Below are 23,837 nucleotides of genomic sequence, written 5' to 3'. Positions count from 1 at the left end.
TAAAACAATAATTTTGGCCCATCCCCACAAAATATTTCATTAAACCGTGGTGTTCGGTAGTTAGAAATTACATAAAGATATTTTTTATTTTATAAATAAATTATTTTCTATAAATATTGAAAAATAATAAGTTATGCAAATTAATCTGACGAGTAAAGTGCATAAAATTAATGACACAGTTACCTTTTTTTCAAGTTAGGAATCATGTAAACCTACAAACATAAAGCTAGTTTGAAAAATTATTAGCCCCACCTTTAATAGTATGATTCAATAATTTTAAAAAATTATTAATTTTATCATACAATTAAGACAATTATTGAGTGTTTATTGTGAACTAACAAGACTACATATAGAAATCAACCAAACAAAATAAATATTGGATATAATAAAATTTCAAAAAACAACATCAAAAGATGTGAAAATAAAATAAATAAATAAATAAAGAAAGAAAAAGAAAAGAGAGATCACTTGATGCAAAAGAAAACCCAAGATGAATTATTTGCTTTTAGAATAAATTGGTTTGAAATAAAATGAGAGCTTTGGTAGATGAATTGAAGAATACTCCAATATAAATACTCTGTTAACACAAAACCATAAATGAAAAAAAAAAAAAAAAAAAAAAAGAAGCTATTTTAAAAACAAACTTAGGGTTTGATAATGCATATTAATATAAGTAACATTCATAACTAAGCAACGTATACATAGTTATGGTATACTTAGGGTTTGACAATGCATATTAATATAAATATATATTTTATATTATGTGTTTGATAATGTATATAAGTACGTATAATATACGCACATACATAAGGAAGAAGAGAAATATAGTTGTTGTGAGGCACGCTTTCTAAGGCGGTGATAGAGGGACAAAAGAACCCCAACCCGCTGGTAAGACCTCTCGGTAAATTTCCCCGCAATAATTGGCGGGGACAGTTCACGTGGTCAACTGTTATTGGATTGTCGAAAATGGGAAGGGCCCCACAATCAATCATCCAGCTGTATCCACTTCCCCTCACTATATCAAAATCTCCTCCTTCCAACCAAATTATTGGTTACTAAAGCGCCAAATTAATCCCCCATTTACTATTCACGTGGGGCGCCTAAATTTAACGGTTCAATTACTATACTATAGTTTTAATCACCCTATGTTCATTGGTTAACGTATTATTACTATTTTAATTTTAAAATACATATTAGTTATTGATTACAAATATTAGAAAATGAACTCGAGAAAAATAACCCCACGGGGTTTATAAGATCTGTTTAAATCTCCTATGTTATGCCGTTTTTTTGTTTGATTCCCTTCGTGGGCCCTCTTCTCTCTCCCAACGGCTAGTACAGGCCCATTAATAGTGGGCCCATTTGTGTAACCAGTTCTATTGTTCTTTTATTTATTTTATAACATATTTTTATAATTTAGAAAATTCCTTTGGGGTATTATTTGTGGGTCTATAATCTATATATACACGATTAAGCCACGGGCTTGGTAACATTCATTACTTCATCGTCTACAAACGCTCCCACGGTAGAAATGGGGAGACAGTCTGTAATCGCACTCGTTCTCATTTGCGCCGTCATTGCTGGCGTCGGTGGCCAGTCGCCAGCTGCAGCTCCGACTAGCGTTCCGGGCGCTACCTCGCCTGCAGCAGCAAAGCATACACCTCCAGCCGCGTCTCCTGTATCGCCACCGACAAATTCATCTCCCGTCGCCGCTCCCCAAAAGCCGGCCACTCCAGCTCCCGTCTCCACGCCGCCCGCATCTGCGCCACTAGCAGTCGCTCCAGTAGCCTCTCCACCGGTCAGCACTCCACCGACTGCTTCCGTTCCTCCTAGCTCTCCACCAGCTGCTTCCGTTCCGGCTAGCTCTCCACCGACTGCTTCCGTTCCGGCTATCTCTCCCCCCGCTGCTTCCGTTCCAGCGAGCTCTCCGCCGGTTCTAGTTCCAGCAAGTTCTCCACCAGTCCCAGTACCGGAGAGCTCTCCTCCAGTATCAACTCCGACGCAATCTCCTCCTGCGCCAACTCCGACAAGCACTCCCGAAAGTGCTCCTCCTGTTGAGGTGCCAGCGCCGGCGCCTAGCAATAAGTCGAAGAAGCACAAAGCACCAGCTCCTTCTCCGGCGTTGCTTGGTCCACCTGCACCTCCTTCCGAAGCCCCTGGTGCAAGCGAGGAAGGTCCTTCACCCGGCCCTTCACTGGAAGACAAGGTAATTTAATTCCACCTAAATCTCTACCATCATAGCCAATATGTGTCCATAATCTGTATAGAATTGATGGCATTGAGCTCATTTCACTCTGCCATTATAGCAAGTGAAATGAGCTCAATGCCACGCGCCACCGACACGCGTAGATCTAACCTGTAAGAGGCCTTAAGTCGAGATAATAACCATGGTCGAGTCTAAAGATTAACCCAAGGTATCGAAGTACTCAATAACGCGTCAAATCAAAAAGAAAGAAAACGTCAGAATGTCAGATCACACTACTCTCGAGATGAATAAACGTCATTCCAGTGTTCTGAGCTCACACGAAGGCAAACACATTACTAAATTAAATAGACTAGTGAGGCACATGTAATTATTAATTTTGAGCAATAATATTAAAGAAATGGCATCGATCTGTGTTTTGTTGCAGAGTGGAGCTGAAGCACTGCAGAAGGTTGCCGGAAGCTTGGCTTTGGGATGGGCTGCCGTCGCCATCAGCTTCATCATCTAGAGCGAGGAAAATAAGGAGAGAGATGTGATCGTTCTTCATTTATTTATATTGAATCTTTATTTTGTTTAAAATTTCCTCCATTGTACTCCATATCATAAGAGGTGCTTTTTGATTGAATTGATTGATGAAATTTGTTTTTACGGGATCGAACACACTTGGGTGTTTGCTTTGATCGATCAACATTTGGGCATCCTTTTTGTGTTCTGTAATTAATTCTCCTTCGTTTCCTTCTAACACGTGTGCCAATTTGGAACACTCCAACACGACATCTACACTGACAGATCTAGTAGCTCAAAATACTAAAGTTAGTGAAAATCCTGAGGTTGCTTTTCAATTAAACAAGCCTTATTCGATGAAATGTATGAACAAAATATCAACACTTTCCATTTTGTAACGCAACATCCACCGTAGTAATAGCAGTCCACCGACAGGGATAAGTGAAGTGATACGATGTTTGGTTGGGGATCTGAAATATATTTTTTGGTTGGGAATTACCACAAATAACATTCATGTCGGTGGGGTGGCAGTTGTAGCGGTAGCTACATAATTTATATTTCTATATAATTCATAAATAATTCTCAATTAGCATTATTTTTATATTTCTACATAATTTCTTTTATTATCATTATTATTATTATTATTATTAATTGACATTTATTCAGACTGTTCATAACGTTGAAAGTTGAAATTGATCCCGAACATACTAATTTTGATTTAATGTTTGTATTAGAAGCTAAATTCCAATTAGCAGCTTGATCTGCATTTAACCTTTATGAAACGAAGAAAACTGTGGAGTGTGGTGGCGTGTCGGTGGTGTTTGGGCCATGCTTTTTGATGGTTAAGAATAGGATATTCCCAGAACCAAAGTAAAGCAGCAGAACATAAAAAGATTTGATGCTATAAAAGAGTGTCCAACTTCCATACTAAGGAAAGAATCCAACCACTCTCTAACCTTCACCTTCACGGAAATACCTAAAAGCATTTTACAATAAATCACGTTTATTATTAGCATCTCATACTCACTCTTAAAACTTCGATTAAATCATATTTAGAAGGAATAGAATAGAGTGGACAAGCAAGGAATGTAAACCGATGCATTTGAAAATCGCGATGTGCAACGAGTTGCAACAGATAATATCTTTTAACGGTGAGGTTGGACGGTTACACCTTTGCTCCCATTCCTATACATGCATAGGGACAGCGCAACGCAAACGTACCTAGACCATACTTCCTTACGCTCTAGTTGGGGGTGTAGGCGGTCATTGCTGATTCGTCGTATAAAGACTGTTGTCCAAGAGAGTAACTGGTATATAGTTTTTGCACTGTTATTTGTTCAAAATGTGGGGTAAGATGTTTGTTTGAATGCAGGGTGGGGGAGTCATAAGAAAACACAGTTGGCTTGTGCTGTGCCTGATTGTGACAGAGCCACTTATGGTGGGATAGCACCCTCTTGGGTCGGCCGGGTTATCATCAACCACCGAAAGACTACCAAAACAATCAACTCTTCTCCTTTGCCTCTGGGCTTCCAGTTTGAAGAACATGAATCAAGGGTTCAAATACGTCGGCCTGAACAATGATGGTCTTTCAATGAGGCCCATTCCAATCAAATCGTACAATCGTTTGGGCCCAGTTTGATCCAAAATGGTAGCAGTCCCTAGTTTCAATGAGGCCCATTTACAGTATTATTATTTTTATGGTTTTGAAAAATGTACTCATAGTGTCCCTTTCTTTTCTTGGTCGGCAATGGAACAGTGGGAAAGCAGAAAGTAAAAAAAACAAAAAAGGTAAAACTGAGACGTCCAGAAAGGAAGAAGGAACAGTAAAAAAAGTAATTTACAGAAAAGAACACAGAAGACGACATAACATTATTCGGCTTTTTACAAAACAGTAATGGCTGTTTTTGCAGTGTCGATTGCAAGTGTGGGATCCGTTTGTTTCTCCCTAAAGAGTGTCCATTTCAGGGGAACAAAGGCTTCAAACACTTTTCTGTGTGCTCCCGACCCGTTTCAAACCCTTTCAACTTCATTATTTTTTCAATTTATGATAATTATAATTTTACAATCCATTTTTCATTTTAATTCCATACCGTGTTTTGCTTTTAATGACAATATTGTCGAAATCAACAAATTTTAAGAATAAAATTTCATATTAAAAGTGAACAAGAATATAACCCAAAGTGAAAAGAAGCATTTGTCAAAATTGATCGACTTTGTTTTGGGGTAAATTTTAAGTTAAATTATTTGTTTCAGACAATCCAACATTTAAAAGCTACTCCATTAACATAGTTGAATCACTTTGGTCGACAAAGGCCATCAATTTCAAAGTCTTAATTAAATTTAATATCCTAAAACAACTTTTAATTACTTTTTAGGTCTTTTTTCCCACCGACCTACTTCTCCCGTAATCCTTTCAAGTTAATCTTTTTCAAATTTCAAAAATGCATCGTTTATATTGGTGTCATCTTAAGTATAATTCTTTTAGTTTGACATAAAGTAAGAGAATTCAAACTTCAAATATTTTAGTTCAAAGTGTTAGGTCGTGTAAATGAATATTATCTATTAAATATCTTATCCATTAACTTATTTTTTATGAGTATAAATAAATCTTATCCATTAATAATATTAGGATATTGAGCATCACTTCACTATAAAAAAAAAAAAAATGAAATCATTCATTTAAAAGAGGTAAAGGAAAAATTGCAAAAGTGACATATACATGATTATGGGGGACAAACTTAATATTTTTATCCTAATAACAAATACTTAATTAAAAGCTAGTTTTTAATTTTTAATGTTTAATTTTTTTTTAAGTAAAAGCTGTGTTAAGCACATATTATCATTTCCTATGTTGTTATGATTTGATTGGTGGTATGTGAATCATACGTGGGTTCAATTCCCGAATTATTTTATTGGGTAATTAAAAAAATATATAATATAGGATATATGGTTACCAAACCCTTGCATAATTAAAATAGAATTAAGGCGATTTAGGTTAGGTTTTTTGACTAATTAATGTTGAAAAAAATGAGTGGCTACAACATGATGAATTTGGTTTATCCTCCCAACATTTAATTTAAAGACAAGAAACACATGCACCGAGCTAGGAATCAAAGTTGACGTAACAATCCCAACTAATCTCTTGAAAAGTTAATGTTAATTATTTAATTAATTATAAGAAAAAGACACAATAATTTAATAGTCCTAGAGCTTGCCCATCCTTTTAGTCAATATATGCATTCATCATTATTGGCCAATGCCTACAAATAATTGGCGTTAATCTATACCCATACCCCTTTTTCCAGTGCAATAATATGTGTTTTCGACTCTAAAACTGATTAAATATAACATTCAAACATGTGTATGTCTCTTCGCCCATCCCGTGTTCATGACTAAATCAATTAAACTATGTTTCATAGATTCCCCTAATCGTTAGGAAGAAATATAATAATAATAATAGCAATATTAATGTGTGAAAGAGGGAACCCTAGGAGCGAGGAGGAGGGCATGGAGAAGCGAGCAACGCAGGTGGCTCCAAATCTAAAACGGCCAAAACCAAAATTGATGCCTCAATATCACTCCCTATTTACTATTTTCCTCGCAGACAACTCGCCAAAAATACTCCAAATATCCGATTTCAGACACACACAAGGAATATGTTCCCACGTGCGCTAACCTCCATGCACACTTTTTTTTTTTTTTTTTTTTTTTTTTTTTCCTTTTTTACATGTTTTGACACATTATTTTGAATATTGACGATTTAAAGAATGGTATTTAATTTCACAGTTTTTTTTTTTTTTTTTTTAATGGAAATAATAATAACTAATTTGTAGAAAAACGATGAAATCTGAAAACACTGAACATGTCTTAACGTGTTTTAAAAGGAGGCATTCAGGCTTTTGGAATTGTATCTGAAAAACAACTCTCAAATTTCTGACATGTCCTGTCCTCTGTATTTCTTGCTTTTTTAAATTAAAGTGCTTTATAAATATATTTTAAAAGTGTCATTAAAATTACTCTCCTTTATATGTAATCTACACCCACCTTTCAAAAACTTTCTTTTAAATATTTTTTTAGTCTAATTAAAGAAAAAACACAAAAATAGAATTTCTCATATTTGTTTTCCATAAAAAAGGTAAAAAAAAAAAAAAAAAAAAAAAAAAAAAAGAGAAGGAATTGGTTGGTTAGGAATAAGAAATTTAATTGGGAGAAGTGAATGATGATGAAGAAGGGAGGGAAGAACATAGTTCATACAATTATGAAGAATAAGTGCAAAAATAGATAAATGCAATGCATCTAAATGAATGAATTGAGTGGAGAAGGGTTTGTGATAGCTACAAATTATATGGCATTGCTTTATGGAAGAAGCAGCGGCAGCCAAGAAAATAATTTTTTTTTAAAAAGTAATTATTTTCCACACTCTCTTTTTACACTCAAAAGAAAGGAAAAGGGAAAAAGGAAAGAAAAAGGATGCAATAGACCAACAGACATATTTGTAAATTACAACAATTACATCATGAAGCCCATATTTTAGACATTACTTCAACCTTATTACACACAAACACATCAACCTACAACCTTTCCTTAACCAAAAAAAAAAAAAAAAAAAAAACACTTACTTCTAAAAGCCATATGCATAATCCAACAAACTCAAACTCTATCCTCTTCTGCTTGGCTGCTGCTACGTCGTCGTCATCATCATATATAATCTTTTTATACATATGGGTCTTTTTCAATTTTTTTTTTTTTTTTTTTTTGATGTTTTTTGTTTTGTTTTGTTTTGTTTTTGTTGGTTGGTTTCAACGGCGTCGTTCGGGTGTCCAGTGCGGCTTGGTTGGGCTAAAGTGCACTGAAACTACCCTAGAGTCGAGGAGCTCCACAATGGGTGTGAAGTTTACGCACCGTGGCGCTTTGTACTGGTTGATTGATGCACCCCTTGAGATGGCGTAGTCCATTAGCTCTTCAAACGTTCCATTTTTCACAACCCTGATCTCCAGTGGTCCAATTGAGTTATCCGCGACTCGGCCTTGGCGGTACACCGAGTTCAGGCTCTCTTCGATGGCAAGGCAGCACTGATTTAGAATCTCCGCAGGCGGCGGAGAATTTGCGGCTTCGTCTTTCACTAGAAGCTCCCAATATATGACGTAATGTCCTGGGATTGTTTTTGTGTCGGCATAGCTCGTGTATTCCACCACGCTGGTGTTCAGCTCTCGCAGAAGAGATGACGCGTTCTCTACTGCCTTCTGGAGCTCCGCCTCGTCGGTCTTGTCGGCGTCGATGCTGAGCAGAACGTTTTTTCGTCTCACGAATCGGAACTGTGGGGCCGCGTTGTGGAACCCTGTCACCTCCAGCACGTCGCCCACTCGGTACCGCCGGAGTCCAGCGTAGGTTGTGATCACCAGCTCGTACTCTTTCCCGACTTCCACGTCCGCGAGGTCGACAAGTCGGGGCGGGGAGTCGCGGGAGAGAACAGGAGGGGACGACGTGTGGTGCGGGAGGAATTCGAAGTAGCCCATGTTGGGCATGATGGTGTAGGTCACTTCTGAGGGCTTGCACATTGGCTTCAAATTTACCCCGAAATAGCACTCCGAGGAAGCGTACATAGTACAAGCCATGGGTAACCCACCGCTGTAAAATTCCAGCGTGGGAATATACTGAGCCATGGCTCCTGTGACGATGACGTCCAGGTATTTGGTGTTTGGCCAAATTCTTGTGATAATCCCTTCCCACTCCTCTGTGGAGCACTCCTTGGAGATGAATTCCGCCACCTCCGGATTTGGGTTTGTTAGGTATTTTGAGACGATGCATTCACGGAGACAAGGGTCTGTGATTTTGGGGTTTAGGGTTCCGGTGGAGATGTCGTGTGCCAGCTGTTTCCAGTTCAGCTGCAGGAAGCGGATGGCGCGGAGGAGGCCAGAGGCAAAGACGGCGCCAACTCGGAGGACTTGCTCGCGCATTAATAGCCCACATAACATTTGAGTGTACATGCTTTGGAAGGAATCGGCGCATAGAACGGCCTCGTTTGGGCTAGTGTAATCATTGAAAGGGTCATAGGGCCTGGTCTTGAAGATGTCGCTCTTGTAGTAGCTGGTGAGCACTGGACGAGCCACTAGCCCTCCAGGCGTCTTGGTTTCAGCCTTCACGAATAAAAAGTAGAGCCCCTTCCCTTTGTCCAATCCCGGCACATACCTGACCATTTTGTTCATTGTAAATTTTCTTCCCCTCAAAATTAAATTAAAAATGAGTCAGGTCGAGTCGAGACAAGAGTGAATTCTTACAGATTCATAATGGGCATGAGAAGGCTGTAAAGCAGCTGACGACGCTCCATTTCTTCTTGAATTGTCGGCATCAGTTTCCTCTCCCCAGCCGATGTCCCAGAACTGTGAAATTAAATACAATTTAAATTCCATTTACATTAAAAAAAAAAAAAAAAAAAAACCGAATATATTTAGGTTAATTACAAAATTGACCTGGTGAGAAACTCAGAAATGGGAGTGGATGAAAAAATAGGAGAGCGATCGCCATTCGCAATACGTTGGATGTCGGGCTGGAGATCTTCGTAAGTAACGACGGGAATCTTGGACTTATAGGTGTCCCGGTCAGTGGCTCCATTGAGGCGGAAGCGGTTGACGTACTCAGTATTAGCGTTGCGGCTCAGAATCTCTGCCAACACCCTTTGCTGAACCGCGTCAGCATTTGTAGTGACCTCCTCTATGAAACGAAGGGCTTTGGCGTCCCTGTCGGAGGGCGGCGGGGGAAGAGGAGACGAAAGCTGAGAACCAACTGCCATTATAAAAACAAGAAGGCAAGAACTTTGAAAAGAGATAGTAGTAGGAATGTGAGAAGGAATAGATGAGCGGTGAAGTTGCGAGTGTGGGATTTATATAGCAAAATGAGATGAGGAAAGAGGTGGGAGGCAATGGTAATGCATGTTGTGATGACACCTCAAAATCCACGTCATATGAGGAAGAAAAAAATATATTTGGATGTGACTGTTGCTGTGGAGGGAAGGAACATGTGGGTCCAGTACACATAAGCGTGTGTAGGAAGGGGTGGACATGTGAGGCCCACATGTTTGTGCCAGGTCAAATACTGATTTTGTTTTGGAGTGAGGACCATGTTATTGGAGACAAGGACGGCTGCCGGCGGAAGCAGCCAATTTGTAAGGCAAGGGAGAACCCGAGAAGGAGGAAGGGAGAAGGCGGCCAATCACTTCCGTATATTTCAACGCCTCCACTGTTAATTGCTAATCCCACGCTAATCATTTTACATGTTCATTAATAAATAGAACAATTTATTAATTTCTTTAAAAAAAAAAAACTTTATTTCATAAAAAAATGGTCGCAAACATGGGGATAGGATAAGATGGAAACATAATTAATCATATAATATATTGTTTAAAAGCAATTGGCGATAAGATCATAATGGGAATTATTGAATTATTATTTGGTGGTGTTATCACGTGAACATGACGTTGATTAGCAATTTTATTTTTTTTTTTCCCTTTTTCAGTTGATTTCAATTTTAATTTTGAACCTGCCCTTCGTGTCGAGCATTCAAAACGAAGAGGGTAGGTAAAAATCTGGCTTTGTTTTTGTTTTATTTTATTTTTAAATTAAACTTATGACAGTTGCATTGCATTTACATAGTTTTCTTCGCCATCCTATGCGTTTTCTTTTCCTTGAAAATTTAATATAATTAATGCAAAGTTTCCATAAATGTCTCTCAATTTTTATTACTTTTATCTTTATTTAAATCTATTATTTATGCTACGTTACATTATCTTTTTGCTTTTATTCCAACCAATAAATTATGAAATGGTTATTTTAAAATATAAATGAAGTTTGGATATTTAACAAAATAAAAAATAATTGGCATAGAAAATCATGATTGTTTAAAAAATGAGAAGCATAAGAAATTAAATTTCCCAATGTGCATGTCATAAGAGGTAATTATTATCAAAACTGTAATTAAGCTTTTAAATTTGTTTGGTTTATTTTTGACAATGGAATATATTCTCTTCATTTGTCCTCCCAAAAAGGTTGTTGTTGACACAAATAATATCCCTTTCTTTTGCATATCTCTTGTATAAACTATAATTCCAAGCTGAATCCATTCATTCATTATATAACAAGGTTTTTTGTTTTTTAAATTAAAATTTTAGCTTTTTGAATAAGATTTCAAAAGTACTTTTGGAATTATTGCTAATAAAATAAAGATTACCGAGAGTATTTTGTTTATATATTTAATTTGTACATCATTTGAATTATCGAACCAAATCATGTATCAAACTAGAAGACCTTCCATATGACGTAACGAAGAAACCATATTCATATATTTTGTAATTATGATATTTCTACTATATTCTTGAATTGGAAGGCCTTCCTCTAGCCTCTCCTTTGTATTTCAAAAGTTCTTTTTGTTCGTTTTTTTTGTTATACCTACAACTTTTTACTCTCGTGTCACTTTAAATTAAATACGAGCGGAGTTTTTGTATTGGAAGATAGGAAAACAAAATAGAAGAAATGAGAATGTTTGTTGGCTCATTTTGAGGTTTGAACTATTGTTGCGACTACCAAATTGGCCATTGTCTCAAATTGCTATACAAAGGAAAAGAAATTTGTAGGATTAAATACAGTTCTTATTTGTTCTTAATGAAAAATGTCACGACCACTCAAAATTTGGCCGTCCAACTCTTGTACTTTTGCAACAAAAAGCTTTAGTTTTTATAAATACATTTGATTTTGTTTGGCTTCTACTTAGAAAATAAAAAGCATTTATTGCCAAACCCTAACTAGCCGAACTTTATAATTACATTATGAAAATAATGGAATAATACAAGATTATGATGCTCCTGTTCTCAATTATCCGTATATATTCTTTGAAAAATAACATGTAATAGCGTGACATGTGTGGCGTTACCCAATAATTTAGTCAAAATAGGACATATTATTATTGAATTTCATGCACATTCATGGCCCACAAGTGACAGCTTGTATCTCCCTATTGTCGACATTCACACGTAAAGATTATTTGGTAGAAAAATATTATAAGAGGAAAAGGACGTTATGTTATATTATTTACATATATCGAAAGCTTCGACATTTTTGTTATACATTTGTAAAATATAAGGAAAACGGATGGGCGTTGAGAAGTGTTTGAGATGGAGTAGTCAAACAATCCAGAGGGCCGACGTGTTGTCGAGGAATTGTGGAACATGGAATTAAGAAGAGTTTGAATTTTGGGGAATTAATTAGCGTTGAAGATAGAGGAAAGCAAAGGGCAAAGAGGCAATAGGGGGCGTTGCTAAGTTACCACAAAACATTCGGAGGGTCAAAGGATTTGGCTTCCGAGATTCAAACTTCTTAGCAACACCAAATTATGTTTGGCTGTCGCATTGACTTCCTAATCCACACACGTTTGCTTCTTCTTTAAATCCTCTCTTTATTTATATCCCCCATGACTTTCACACCATCTTTTCCTCGCTTTTAATCATTAATTATTAATGCCTCTACTACCCGTTTTCGAGCTCAAAAACCCTCATAAATTATGTGGCAACGTGTAACTGTCCAAACTCTCTGCTAGTAGATATTATCTGTTTTGATCGATTGCATATCGTGATCTACCTTATAATTTTAAAACGTGTCTACTAGGGAGAGGTTTTCATACCCTTATATGAAATGCTTCGTTCTCCTTCTCAACTGTGGGATCTCATAGTTTATCCTCTTTTGGGGTCCAGCGTTCTCACTAACACATTACCCCGTGATTGACTCTGATGTCATTTGTAATAATCCAAGTCCACCGCTACTAGAAATAATCTATTTTGACCTATTATGTATTGTCTCACGATTTAAAAACGTGTATACTACAGAGAGGTTTCCATACTTTTATAAGGAATGTTTCGTTCTCCTCTCTAACGTAAGGATTATTTTGAGATCCCACATCGGTTGGAGAGGGAAACAAAACATTTCGTATATAAGAATGTGGAAACCTCTTCTCAGTAGATGCGGTTTAAAATCGTGAAACAGAGGGTGGTACGTAACGAACTAAAGTTGATAATATCTGCTAGTGGTGGGTTTGGACGGTTACATAATATTTTTTTATCGTAGAAAAGAGTTGAAGGCGTTTGATTAGAGCAGGTTTGGGGGGACAGAGAATAGTTAGCTGCCTCTTGTGAAAGTCGATGAAAGCAACAAATGGTCAAAATTTGAGACAATTTTGGTTCTTTTCTAACCTAATTTCTTTCATTACATTCAACATTTAGGTTTGGGAGTTTGTCAAAACTTGTCCACACGTTTTACCCACTTCCCTAATTTTGATGGTTTCCAATATAGACTGCGACTTGAAATTCAATTTTGTGACTAAAAAATAAAAAATTTCTATGTTATTTGTTAAATTCAAAAGTAATTTAACCCATGAAGGATTTTTCTTCACCCACCTAGTTGTGTTGTTCGTTGGAAGCGAATGAATTGCTAGGCCATGAGCAGCCACGTTGGGCGTCCATGGTATCGATAAGAAGCCTTCAACCAAGCTAAGTGTATGTGTTTTCTTGTCCCTGATATCATCAACAAAGAAATTGGAGTCCATTTCCAAAGGATTAACAACGCTAATCTAATTATCTAAACACACTTGTTGTTCCATAGTCAGACAGGTTCTGATTCATAATCGTAAAAACATGTCGATAAAACTATTCTTCCCTACTACATACCCTCAATAAACACCAAAACCATCCCTTTTTCAATACAAAAATGACAAAACATCGAGAATACTTTACGTGTACTAAACTTGTAGCTAGATTCTTCAAAGGGTATAGTCATTTTCATATTTATTTGTTCAAATAGAAAAACAAATCTTGTCAGAGAAGGATTGTGTTCATAACATATATTACAAAAATTATAATAACTTATTATTACTGTTCATATTTATAAAATTAGGTCATGGGTAAGAGTTGTTTTGTCTTGAAGCTCAAAAGAATTGAAAGGATAAATGAGACAAATTTCCTTCAATCACGCGTTATAATTGAACTTAAAAGATTCCAATATGGATCGAAGGACATATGCCTAAACAAATCGAGTTATGTTCAAGTGAAAAACATGACCTTCCGTTTGTTATCTATATTAAATCACCGATTAACCCAAAAACTAGTAAAATTGATGAAAATTTCTACGTAACATAATATTTTGAACACGAATTTCTGTCGGGTACCGTTTGGTTCTGCTTAGATGGCCGGAAACACATGTGTTAATAAGTGGCAAAGTGGCATACGTATACGAAATCAGCATGGAAAAGGCAGGAAGCTGGGTGTGGACGAGGAAACGTAGAAAATGACGTTTAGAGTTTAGGGGTTTGCGGTCAACGACAACAATATTATTTAGTGACAATTGGGACAAGCAAGATTCAAAATAAAACAAGACAGGACATATGCATGCACTTGTAATTAACTCTTACAAAACCACGAACCCTTCGTTTTACTTGTTATAGTGAAAAGGACGAGAGATGAGGCAGATGTTTTGTTCTCCTTTGTCCTCCAAAATAAGGCATTCGTGCTCTCCTTTCTTTAGTTGCTCTCAAGCTTTGGTTAATTGGTTAGGTTCATATAATCTAGCTTTGTGAACTCATGTTGTAACAGCTCAAGTCTACCGTTAAGATATTGTCTGTTTTGACCCATTACGTATTGTCATCAACTTTATGATTTTTAAAACGTATTTGTTAAGAAGAGGTTTATACATTGTTATAAAGAATGTTTTGTTCTCCACTTCAACCAATATGAGATCTTACAATCTACTCTCCTTAGGACCCAGCATCCTCACACTGGCAACCGTCTGATGTTTGACTCTAGTACCATTTGTAACAGCCCAACCCCACTACTAATCGATATTGTTCGCTTTGGCTCGTTACGTATCGTTGTTGGCTTCACTGTTTTTAAAACGCATCTATTAGGAAAAGATTTCCACATCGTTATAAAGAATAGAATAGAATACCCAACTCTCTAACACTATATAATAATAACAAAATAAAGTTGATTATGTTATGCTTTTACCTTAGCACTTCTAAGTCGGTAATTCTGTGATTGTGCACTAAAATAAATCAAAGTACTTTGTTTAGGGAAACATTACTATAAAATGGGATTATGAAGAAAATAAAAAATAATAATGTGTTGATGAATTAAACCAAGTGAGCTTATAACAATGGAAGTAATTAATGAAGATAGGGACGAAGATTTGCAAATTTTCTCAAATAATTCAATCACTTTTCACGTGCTTTTCTTTTTGTTTGTGATATGATATTCAATGGGATGCTTTCTCCCAACATAATCCTGGAACACTTTGTCAACCAGTGGGTCCAAATGCTATTAATATATTTAATTACGATCATCAAATTAGAGTTTAACAATATTTCGAAAAGACATAAAGTCCTATTGGTCGGAAAACTTGCCTTAATTAGCTAAATTATGCTTAGATTTAATATGAAATGATGTCTATGTTTTGTAGCTCGACATGAACACATTTTAGATTGAAATGTTTGAAATTTATCATGTATTTGTGGTATGAATAATTTAGTTTAGGGATTTATTGACTAATCCAAATAGATTTGATTTAAATAAGAATACAAAAATATATTTTTGATGTATAATCTTCTCACCCACCACAATAGAATTTGGGGAATTAGATTGGATTGTGGATAGCGTTTTGCTTGGCTAAAATGAGGCAATTTCCAAAACTTTTAGAACCATGCATTGTATCAGACCAAAAACCACATTTGTCAATCCAAATATGAATAAAGGCTGTGAATTTTCAATGTGAAATCAAAGTTTAATCATCCTATCCAACCCACCCTCTTTGGATTCTACTCTTTTGGATCTTTCGCGGTTCTAAATTGATTTCTCGACCGTTCTTCATGTTCTTATATGTTCATACGACATTCATTTTATGTCTGTCAACCTAAAATTGTTTTTCCGACGGTTCTTCATGTTCTTATATATTCATACGACATTCATTTTATGTCTGTCAACCTAAAATTGTTTTTCCAACCGTTCTTCATGTTATTATATATTCATACAACATTTATTTTATGTTTGTCAACTTAAAATTGTTTGGACAACCATAAATTTTCGAGTATCTATACAATGATATGATAGTGTTCATTTTAAATATAACTTCTCGTGACTTTGTTATATTTATGATCATAAGCTGATTTCATTACAGACACACAATACTAGATGTGACAATGGACGGCTAGAATCTGATCGAGTTATGTAGCTATGTGCAAGCCCTACCCCCATTGGCATTGGCATAAGCTAACTAGTTAATGGGGTAACGTGGTAGATGTTGTGGTTAAAGCTAATATTCTCTCCCTCTAGAAAAGACCTAACAAATATTTTATTTTATTTTATTTGTGAGAATATTATATTAAAATAGTGGGTAATTAGCCTCTATACTGTGTGTTTAATTAGTGTGGGATTAAGTAATCCTATTATCTCTTGCGTCTATATTATTAATTAGAAGGGAACATAGTCGTTGAATTTTGCTTCTCTTGTCGCCTGCAAGAATATATAAATTTTCTTTTCCCCTTTTCACTATCACCACAAAATCAACTTAAGTAATAATTTCTTCACTTTATATTAATTAAGAATGATCAAATGTCCAAAATAGCCCTTAACTACCCATTAATACAAATTTAAAATTACTAAAAAATTCAAATCATAGCGGCCCACTTGTATGGACGAGGCCCATTACAAGGAAGATAAGCCCAATGTGTGTCGTCGGAAGTCTGAGGTCCATACGAGCCCATGAAAGACATGGCCCATTGGCCCAAGTTCTGTCTGATTACTTAAATTGAGATAAAATATTATAAAATAACAATTAAAATTTATTTAAAAGCATAACCCATATTAATAATTAATTACTTTTGTATCCGACCATTATTAGAAGTCAAGAGTGACAACCTCGTTGAGGTCTAAAGTGTTCGTTCGGGTGTCCAGTGCGGCTTGGATGGGCTAAAGTGCGCTGAAATTACCCTAGAGTCGAGGAGTTCGAGAATGGGTGTGAAGTTCACGCATCGTGGCGCTTTGTATTGGTTTATTGATGCACCCCTTGAGATTGCATAGTCCATTACCTCTTCAAACGTCCTGTATTTGACCACCCTGATCTCCAGCGGTCCGATTGAGTTGTCGGCCACTCGACATTGGCGGTACACCGAGTTGAGGCTCTCTTCCATGGCCAGACAGCACTGGTTTAATGTCTCCACGGGAGGGGGATTTGCGGTGTCTTTTACAAGAAGCTCCAGATATATGACGTAATGTCCTGGGATTGTTTTGGTGTCTGCGTGGGTCGTGTACTCTAGCACGCTGGTGTTGAACTCCCGCAGTAACAACGCCGCATTGTTGATGGCCGTTTGCAACTCGGCCTCATCTGTCTTATCAGAATCGATGCTCAAAAGAACGTTCTTTCTTCTCACGAATCGGAACTGTGGGGCCGCGTTGTGGAACCCCGTTACTTGTAGGATGTCACCCACTCGGTAACGGTTGAGTCCGGAGTAGGTTGTGATTACGAGCTCGTACACTTTCCCGACTTCCACGTCAGCGAGGTTGACGAGTCGAGGTGGGGAGTCGCGGGAGTGAGCTGGAGGAGACGACGTGTGGTGCGGGAGGAATTCGAAGTAGCCCATGTTTGGCATGATGGTGTAGGTCACTTCCGAGGGCTTGCACATTGGGTTCAAATTTAACCCGAAATAGCACTCCGAGGAAGCGTACATGGTGCAAGCCATGGGTAGCCCTCCACTGTAAAGTTCCAAGGTGGGTATGTACTGAGCCATGGCTCCTGTCACAATCACATCCAGGTACTTAGTGTTTGGCCAAATTCTTGTCACAATTCCTTCCCACTCCTCTGTGGAACACTCCTTGGAGATGAATTCCGCCAGCTCTGGGTTTGGGTTTGTTAGGTATTTGGAGGTTATGCATTCACGGAGACAAGGGTCTGTAATTTTGGGGCTTAGGGTGCCAGTGGAGATGTCATATGCCAACTGCTTCCAATTGAGCTGGAGGAAGTGAATGGCGCGGAGGAGACCAGAGGCAAAGACGGCGCCCACGCGGAGAACTTGGTGGCGCATTAGGAGGCCACATAGCATCTGAGTGTACATGCTTTGGAAGGAATTGGCGCATAGAATTGCCTCGTTTGGGCTAGTGTAGTCATTGAATGGGTCATAGGGTCTAGTCTTGAAGATGTCGCTCTTGTAGTAGCTGGTGAGCACTGGACGTGCCACTAGCCCTCCAGGGGTCTTGGTTTCGGCCTTCACAAATAAAAAGTAGAGTCCTTTCCCCTTGTCCAACCCCGGCACGTACCTGAAAAATCATTGTTTGTCATTTTTTTTAATCTCCAAATTCATGAATTTCATTTAATTAAAGCCGAGATTAAAATTGATAATTACAGGTTCATGATAGGCATGAGAAGACTGTAAAGCAGCTGACGACGTTCCATTTCTTCTTTAATTGTGGGCATTAGTTTTCTCTCCCCACCCGATGTACCAGAACTGCAAATTAAATACAGCTCATCATAATTAAAATCCAATTTAGAGTAACCATGATATAATTTAGATTAATTAATTGTATATAATTTGGAAATTATTATAAAATTTCACCTGGTAAGAAACTCAGAAATGGGATGAGAGGAAAAGATAGGGGAGCGATCGCCATTAGCAATACGTCGGATGTCGGCCTCCAGCTCCTCGTAAGTAACCACCGGAACTTTGGACTTAAAGGCGTCTTGGTCGGTGGCTCCATTGAGGCGGAACCGGTTCAGATACTCCGTATCAGCATTCCGGTTCAGAATCTCGGCCAACACTCTTTTCTGAACCGAGTCAGCATTTGTGGTGGTTTCCTCTATGAAGCGGAGGGCCTTGGTGTGAATGTTTGATTAATCCACCACACATAAATGGTGTGAAAGTTATCTTATTTATAATCAAATGAATTACAAGGATATGGAAATAGTAATAAATGGAAATAACAATAAATGGAAAGATACCTATGATAATAAGGCAAATATTAGATATTTGCCTTATAATAAAATATCAAATATAATATATATGGTAAACTATAATTTATTACTAAATATCCTTAACACCCCACCGCAAGCTAAGCGTCGGATTTAAACGAACGTGAAGCTTGAATCTGAAAAATTCAAAGAGGTTGAGAAACACTTTTCTTGAAGAAGTCAACAACCTGGTTGAGAGGAGGCGTAGAGAAACACTTTCTTGGCCATCGAAAATTGCAGAGGAATCGCCGCTCAGCGGCAATGCTGCCTTGGCTTCGGCGAGAATATGTCTAACCCATGAAGAGAGATTGTCGCTTAGCGACGATGCTGCCTTGGCTCTGGTGAGAATATTTCTAACCCCAAGAAGTAGAAGGGGAAACCTAGAGCAAGGGACAAAGACAATGTTGAAGCCGGAAGAGTCGCCACATTGGGCGAAAGAGCCAATTTTGGCGAGAAGGACAGTCGGAAGAGTCGCCTCATCGGGCGAAGAAGCCAATTTTGGCAGGAAGGGCGGCGGCAACTTGGTTGGCGAATAGGCCAGTGCGGCACCCAGATTCCGAAGGTAAATCTCTGCAAAAGGTTGATAGGTTTAGGTTAGGGTTTATGTGAAGGATGAAGGTTGATTGGGAAGAAAACGAGAGAGACTATATTGGCCAAGAGGAAAACCAATTTGGTTGGAAAAGGTGAGGTTGTATGTACAGAGTATGACGAAAGGTGATTTGGAGGTCAATAGGGTGGAGCCGAAGAGTAATCAATCGGCTCCGACTACGGCAGCCATGAAGACTGCCCCTGCGGTGTCAAAACCAGCAGGGGAGGTGGAGAAGAAGATTAGAGGATTCAAAAGCCCTTGAAAAGAAAGGATCAGGGTTGTGAAACCGAAAGGGCTCTGATACCATGTGGATGTTTGATTAATCCACCACACATAAATGGTGTGAAAGTTATCTTATTTATAATCAAATGAATTACAAGGATATGGAAATAGTAATAAATGGAAATAACAATAAATGGAAAGATACCTATGATAATAAGGCAAATATTAGATATTTGCCTTATAATAAAATATCAAATATAATATATATGGTAAACTATAATTTATTACTAAATATCCTTAACACTTGGCGTGGGAAACCGAAGAATCAACGGCCATTGTTACAGAAAGCTGATATGGCGATGGATATATGTTTCAAGTTTTGAGCTGTGAGTAGTAGTGAGGAAGAAGGAGAAGGGATCGGTGTATATATATAGGTTAATATTGACACGTCATAGTTGACATCATGCGAGCAAAGAGAAAGGACAGATGGGGTCAGGACGAGTAGCTCTGTCGAGGGGAGAGGAGAGCAGCGGGGGCCACAGTGAGTGCCAGGTCAGATTGAGGATCCTTTCCAGCTGGGTTTGTTGATCGGCGACAATGACGGCTGCCGGCGGGAGCCGACAATTAGTAAGCAGAGGAAGGAGGGCCATGGGTATGATGTATTCATGTTTTGGTCACGGGGAACCTCTCCTTTCCAAGCAATCTCATTTTAAGTTGCAAACGCCATGGCTGACGTGTAAATATTGTATTGATGTACGTCATGAATAAGGACGAGGTGTACCTCATGATTGTCAACTTTTCAAACTACATCATTTTCTTTTTTCTTTTGTTTCACATTAGGCTAAAATAACCAACATTTTCTCTGATTTTAGTTCGATTAAAGTTGGCCCAATTATTTATTTTTATTTTTATCTGAAATTAAACAATATATTTTCTTTATTATTTGAATATAATTAAATTAAATATTAAAATGATTTTTTAATGTTTTATTGGGTTTGAATTGAAATAGGGTATTTGTGTTGACATTTAAAACGCACGCATTTATTTAATGTTCAAAAATCCTACCTGTGACTTTGACCAAACCTTTGCTAGCCTTGAATGCTTGATTAATGTCTTCTGGAAGCTTTGATAGATGGGGACAACACACGTGCATTGTTGTTATATAGTTGTTTTATTTTTATTTTTTTAAAAATATATTTGTTGATAAAAATGTCAAGAAGGTAATATTCATTCGTTAGAGAGTCTACTCTTAATCGTGTTCAAATTATGATGCAACTACTTGCATTAGCATATGTACATTTCTGTCCTTACACATAGGCTTGCATGGGTAAATATACCGATTGTCAACTTTGCAAATGTCATATAAGAATTTTCTAGAAACATTTTGTTAGTGTGTAGATTTCATAGATGAGCTAGAAGTTTTTAAGGCGATTCGAGTTATTGAGACTTGGATGACACGTAAGAACCTCTAGGTCAGGTTGGTAACTTCAAGGGTGGGTTACACACCTTAAAATGGACTTGCTAGATGATTTTAGCATTAAGACATTTTTAAACAACCTTGAGACTTCAAACATAAATATTGGAAGCAATTTAGTGGGCCGACCTGTTGTCGAAGAATTGTAGGACAACGTTAGTGAATATTAGAGAAGTCAAAGAAGGGTTTTGATGGTTGCAACAAAGAGTTAATTGAGTTTATTAATTTGGCGTTGAAATAATGGCAAAAAATGGTGGCTTTTTAATGGACATTTAAAGCAACCAAAAAAAGTCTCGACAATTAAAATTTAATATTAATTTAAAATAGCCTCTACTGGATTTATTTAGTTTAGGAGTGGGATTGAGTAATTCCATTATCTCTTGCACTTACATTATTAATTATTATTATGGAACATATTCCTTTAATTTTTGCTCTCTTGTCGCTCACAATAACATGGATTAGGTCAAACCCTTCATTTTTCTTTTTCATTACCACTAAACCATCATTTTAAAATCTAATTTATATATGATAATGTTTTTATTGTATATATTATGTGTCAATTTGTAGAGTTCAACTAACTAATTTAAGCATATGAGGACTCGTGAAGTAAAGAAAAACCTAACCCTATTGTGTTGTATACAATCAGTAACGACAAGGCCCATTACAAGGGAAGATAAGCCCAATGTTTTCGTTTTGTTGGACTTTAAGGTGGTCGGTCTATATATATCGGCTCACTTATTAGTATTTTAAGTTATCTTATTATTAAAATAATTAGTTATTCTTCAATTTCATAATGACCCAACCATTCTTTGATCAATTGAACAAAGCTAGAATCAGGATTATTCAAATAACCTTAAATACTCCCTTCTTTGAATGGTTTAATATAATTATGAAAATGGTCAATAAAAATTATAGTTAGAACCAAATAAATATAATTATGTTAGTATGTTTGTAATATTCAAATAAATTATTGACATTCAATGCCTAGATTAATAGTTAAAAATTATAGAAGTGATTCAAGCAAGTTTGTGAGCTATTTAATTTTTATATCATTATAATAATACATTGGAAAATTTTCTTATAATAAAAGTTGAAGAAATGTTTGTTGGAGTTATTCGATTCTTGCTAAAATTAAAACATGGAAGGAATATGTTTTTACATGTGATGATGAAAGAAACTAAAAGAAAAGCTCAAACACCCAAGTTTCTTGTAATAAAAGTTTAATTCAAGAATATATTAAGCCGTACTAACTTTGAGAGATGACTAGAATGAACGGATTCAAATATTTAGATGAGAATTTGAATGTCGGACATCTAAGAGAGAGGAACAGTTGATTGATGTAATGATTATGTTTATTTGTACGGATGAGGTAGGTAGGTACAAGCAAGAATTAATTTTTTTTTTTTTAAATCAGTACAAATTTACATTCAAACAAGTGAGGTTCCTTTTTTGGTGTGTCGGTGGGGTGATCATAGTCGAAGGCTCAAGTCTAGGTGGTTCATTTGTGATCCTTGTTTCTTAAATCGGAAGCTTCCAGGCCAAGTGGAATCGGAAGCTTCCATGGCATGATCTTCCCTTCTCAAAGGTGTTGGCAATGGCGTTTTCTGAATCCCAGCACCTTGTGTGGGGTTGTGGGGAAGGGAATGGGGTGTGATACCAAGTGAAGCAACTGCGTAGTTGAGAGAAGCAGCCATTGTAGAGAGCATGATGGTGGTCCTGGGATCGGAGTGGTGGTGCCTTTTGGCGGCTCCTCTTTCTCTCTTGTGGGCGTTTTGATGGCCTCCCAACGCTTGTGAACTGTAGAACTTCTTCATGCAGTAATTGCAGGAGAACAGCCTGTCCTCGCCACGGTTGGCGAGCTTGGATTTGGTGTCCGTGGAGGGTTGCCCCTCGGGTATGCAGAGGCCTAAGCTCAACAATTGGCCCAAGTTGTGATCTGGGTGGCACTGGATGGGCGCCCCATTTGAGTCATATTTGTTGGGGAAACTCATGGAAGAAGGTGATGGCTGCATTGTATGGGTGTGGGAGTTTAATATAAATATAAATATAAATGGGGAAGGAAATAAGAATCCGATGAGAGAGTGAGTTACAAGTGGAGTTGTGTTATTGTTCGCTTACCTTTAAACAATAAAAGCTAAGAAAGAGAAGGTCTGTACTGTCAATTCAATTATGTACACTTCTAACAGACAAACATTCCTCATTCTAATGTTTCATTGTCACTCTTTAATCCATTATTCTCTCTCTCTCTCTCTCATTAAACTATTCTACGTTGTTCCATAATGTATTTGTCTGAGAAATTGAGTTAAGTAATGTATTCATATTTAACTAAAATTTCTTAAAGGATCCATTTTTAAAATCGTATCAAATTCGCATTAAATTTAGAAGTTTAAGCTTTATAATAAGAAAAACTTGATATGATCTCATACTTTGAACTTGTGATCCCATACTTTTTGTCAAGATGACTTGTTTTAATGCTACAACCAAGTGTTGGATTAAAATATCTTCAAGATATCGTCTTGCGTTATTTGAGTACATTTTCTAAATACATAGATGGTTAGATACATGAATTTCTAGGTACATGGCATGATCTAGTACATGAATAGTATGTATACATGCACTCATTTATAAAGCTGTCTTTAAAGAAAGTACATAAAGGTATCATTTTTCTCATTTGTAACCAAACATTTCAAGCAAGAAAGAGAGTTACTTAAAAGAACAATTTTTTCTTTGACGTGTTCTTAAGTTTTATAAAGAAACGAATTGTAAGATCTCACATCGGTTAGAGAGGGGAATGAAACATTTCTTATAAGGGTGTGG

The 23,837-nt window shown here is 37.0% G+C and overlaps 4 protein-coding genes across 5 annotated transcripts; 1 reads left to right on the top strand and 3 right to left on the bottom strand.

Annotated features, from left to right (window-relative positions):
* Positions 1-1,472: 1,472 nt before the first annotated feature.
* On the top strand, positions 1,473-2,901 carry LOC111478152 (lysine-rich arabinogalactan protein 18-like). Its single transcript, XM_023122284.1, has 2 exons — positions 1,473-2,206; positions 2,631-2,901. The coding sequence occupies exons 1-2, from the start codon at positions 1,532-1,534 to the stop codon at positions 2,709-2,711; spliced, it is 756 nt and encodes a 251-aa protein (XP_022978052.1). The 5' UTR covers positions 1,473-1,531; the 3' UTR covers positions 2,712-2,901.
* A 4,282-nt stretch (positions 2,902-7,183) lies between these two features.
* LOC111478730 (probable indole-3-acetic acid-amido synthetase GH3.1) lies at positions 7,184-9,556 on the bottom strand. Its single transcript, XM_023123157.1, has 3 exons — positions 9,178-9,556; positions 8,986-9,087; positions 7,184-8,896 (listed from the first exon to the last, which is right to left on the bottom strand). The coding sequence occupies exons 1-3, from the start codon at positions 9,495-9,497 to the stop codon at positions 7,507-7,509; spliced, it is 1,812 nt and encodes a 603-aa protein (XP_022978925.1). The 5' UTR covers positions 9,498-9,556; the 3' UTR covers positions 7,184-7,506.
* A 7,041-nt stretch (positions 9,557-16,597) lies between these two features.
* Positions 16,598-19,905, bottom strand: LOC111478067 (indole-3-acetic acid-amido synthetase GH3.3-like). Of its 2 annotated transcripts, XM_023122153.1 has the most exons (4): positions 19,851-19,905; positions 18,344-18,601; positions 18,134-18,235; positions 16,598-18,047 (listed from the first exon to the last, which is right to left on the bottom strand). In XM_023122153.1, exons 1-4 carry the CDS (start codon positions 19,880-19,882, stop codon positions 16,664-16,666), a joined length of 1,776 nt encoding a protein of 591 aa, XP_022977921.1. In that variant the 5' UTR covers positions 19,883-19,905; the 3' UTR covers positions 16,598-16,663. The 2 variants fall into 2 exon arrangements, with proteins under 2 accessions (XP_022977921.1, XP_022977922.1); XM_023122154.1 differs by lacking the exon at positions 18,134-18,235.
* Positions 19,906-22,396: 2,491 nt separating this feature from the next.
* Positions 22,397-23,058, bottom strand: LOC111478074 (zinc finger protein 7-like). The gene has a single exon (XM_023122163.1). The coding sequence runs from the start codon at positions 23,030-23,032 to the stop codon at positions 22,490-22,492; it is 543 nt and encodes a 180-aa protein (XP_022977931.1). The 5' UTR covers positions 23,033-23,058; the 3' UTR covers positions 22,397-22,489.
* Between the last annotated feature and the right edge of the window lie 779 nt (positions 23,059-23,837).

The sequence above is a fragment of the Cucurbita maxima genome, unplaced genomic scaffold (genome assembly GCF_002738345.1).
Source record: "Cucurbita maxima cultivar Rimu unplaced genomic scaffold, Cmax_1.0 Cma_Scf00004, whole genome shotgun sequence".
Classification (NCBI taxonomy): Eukaryota; Viridiplantae; Streptophyta; class Magnoliopsida; order Cucurbitales; family Cucurbitaceae; genus Cucurbita; species Cucurbita maxima.
Note: the sequence above shows the minus strand (reverse complement) of the source record. Positions and strands in the feature narration are given on the sequence as shown.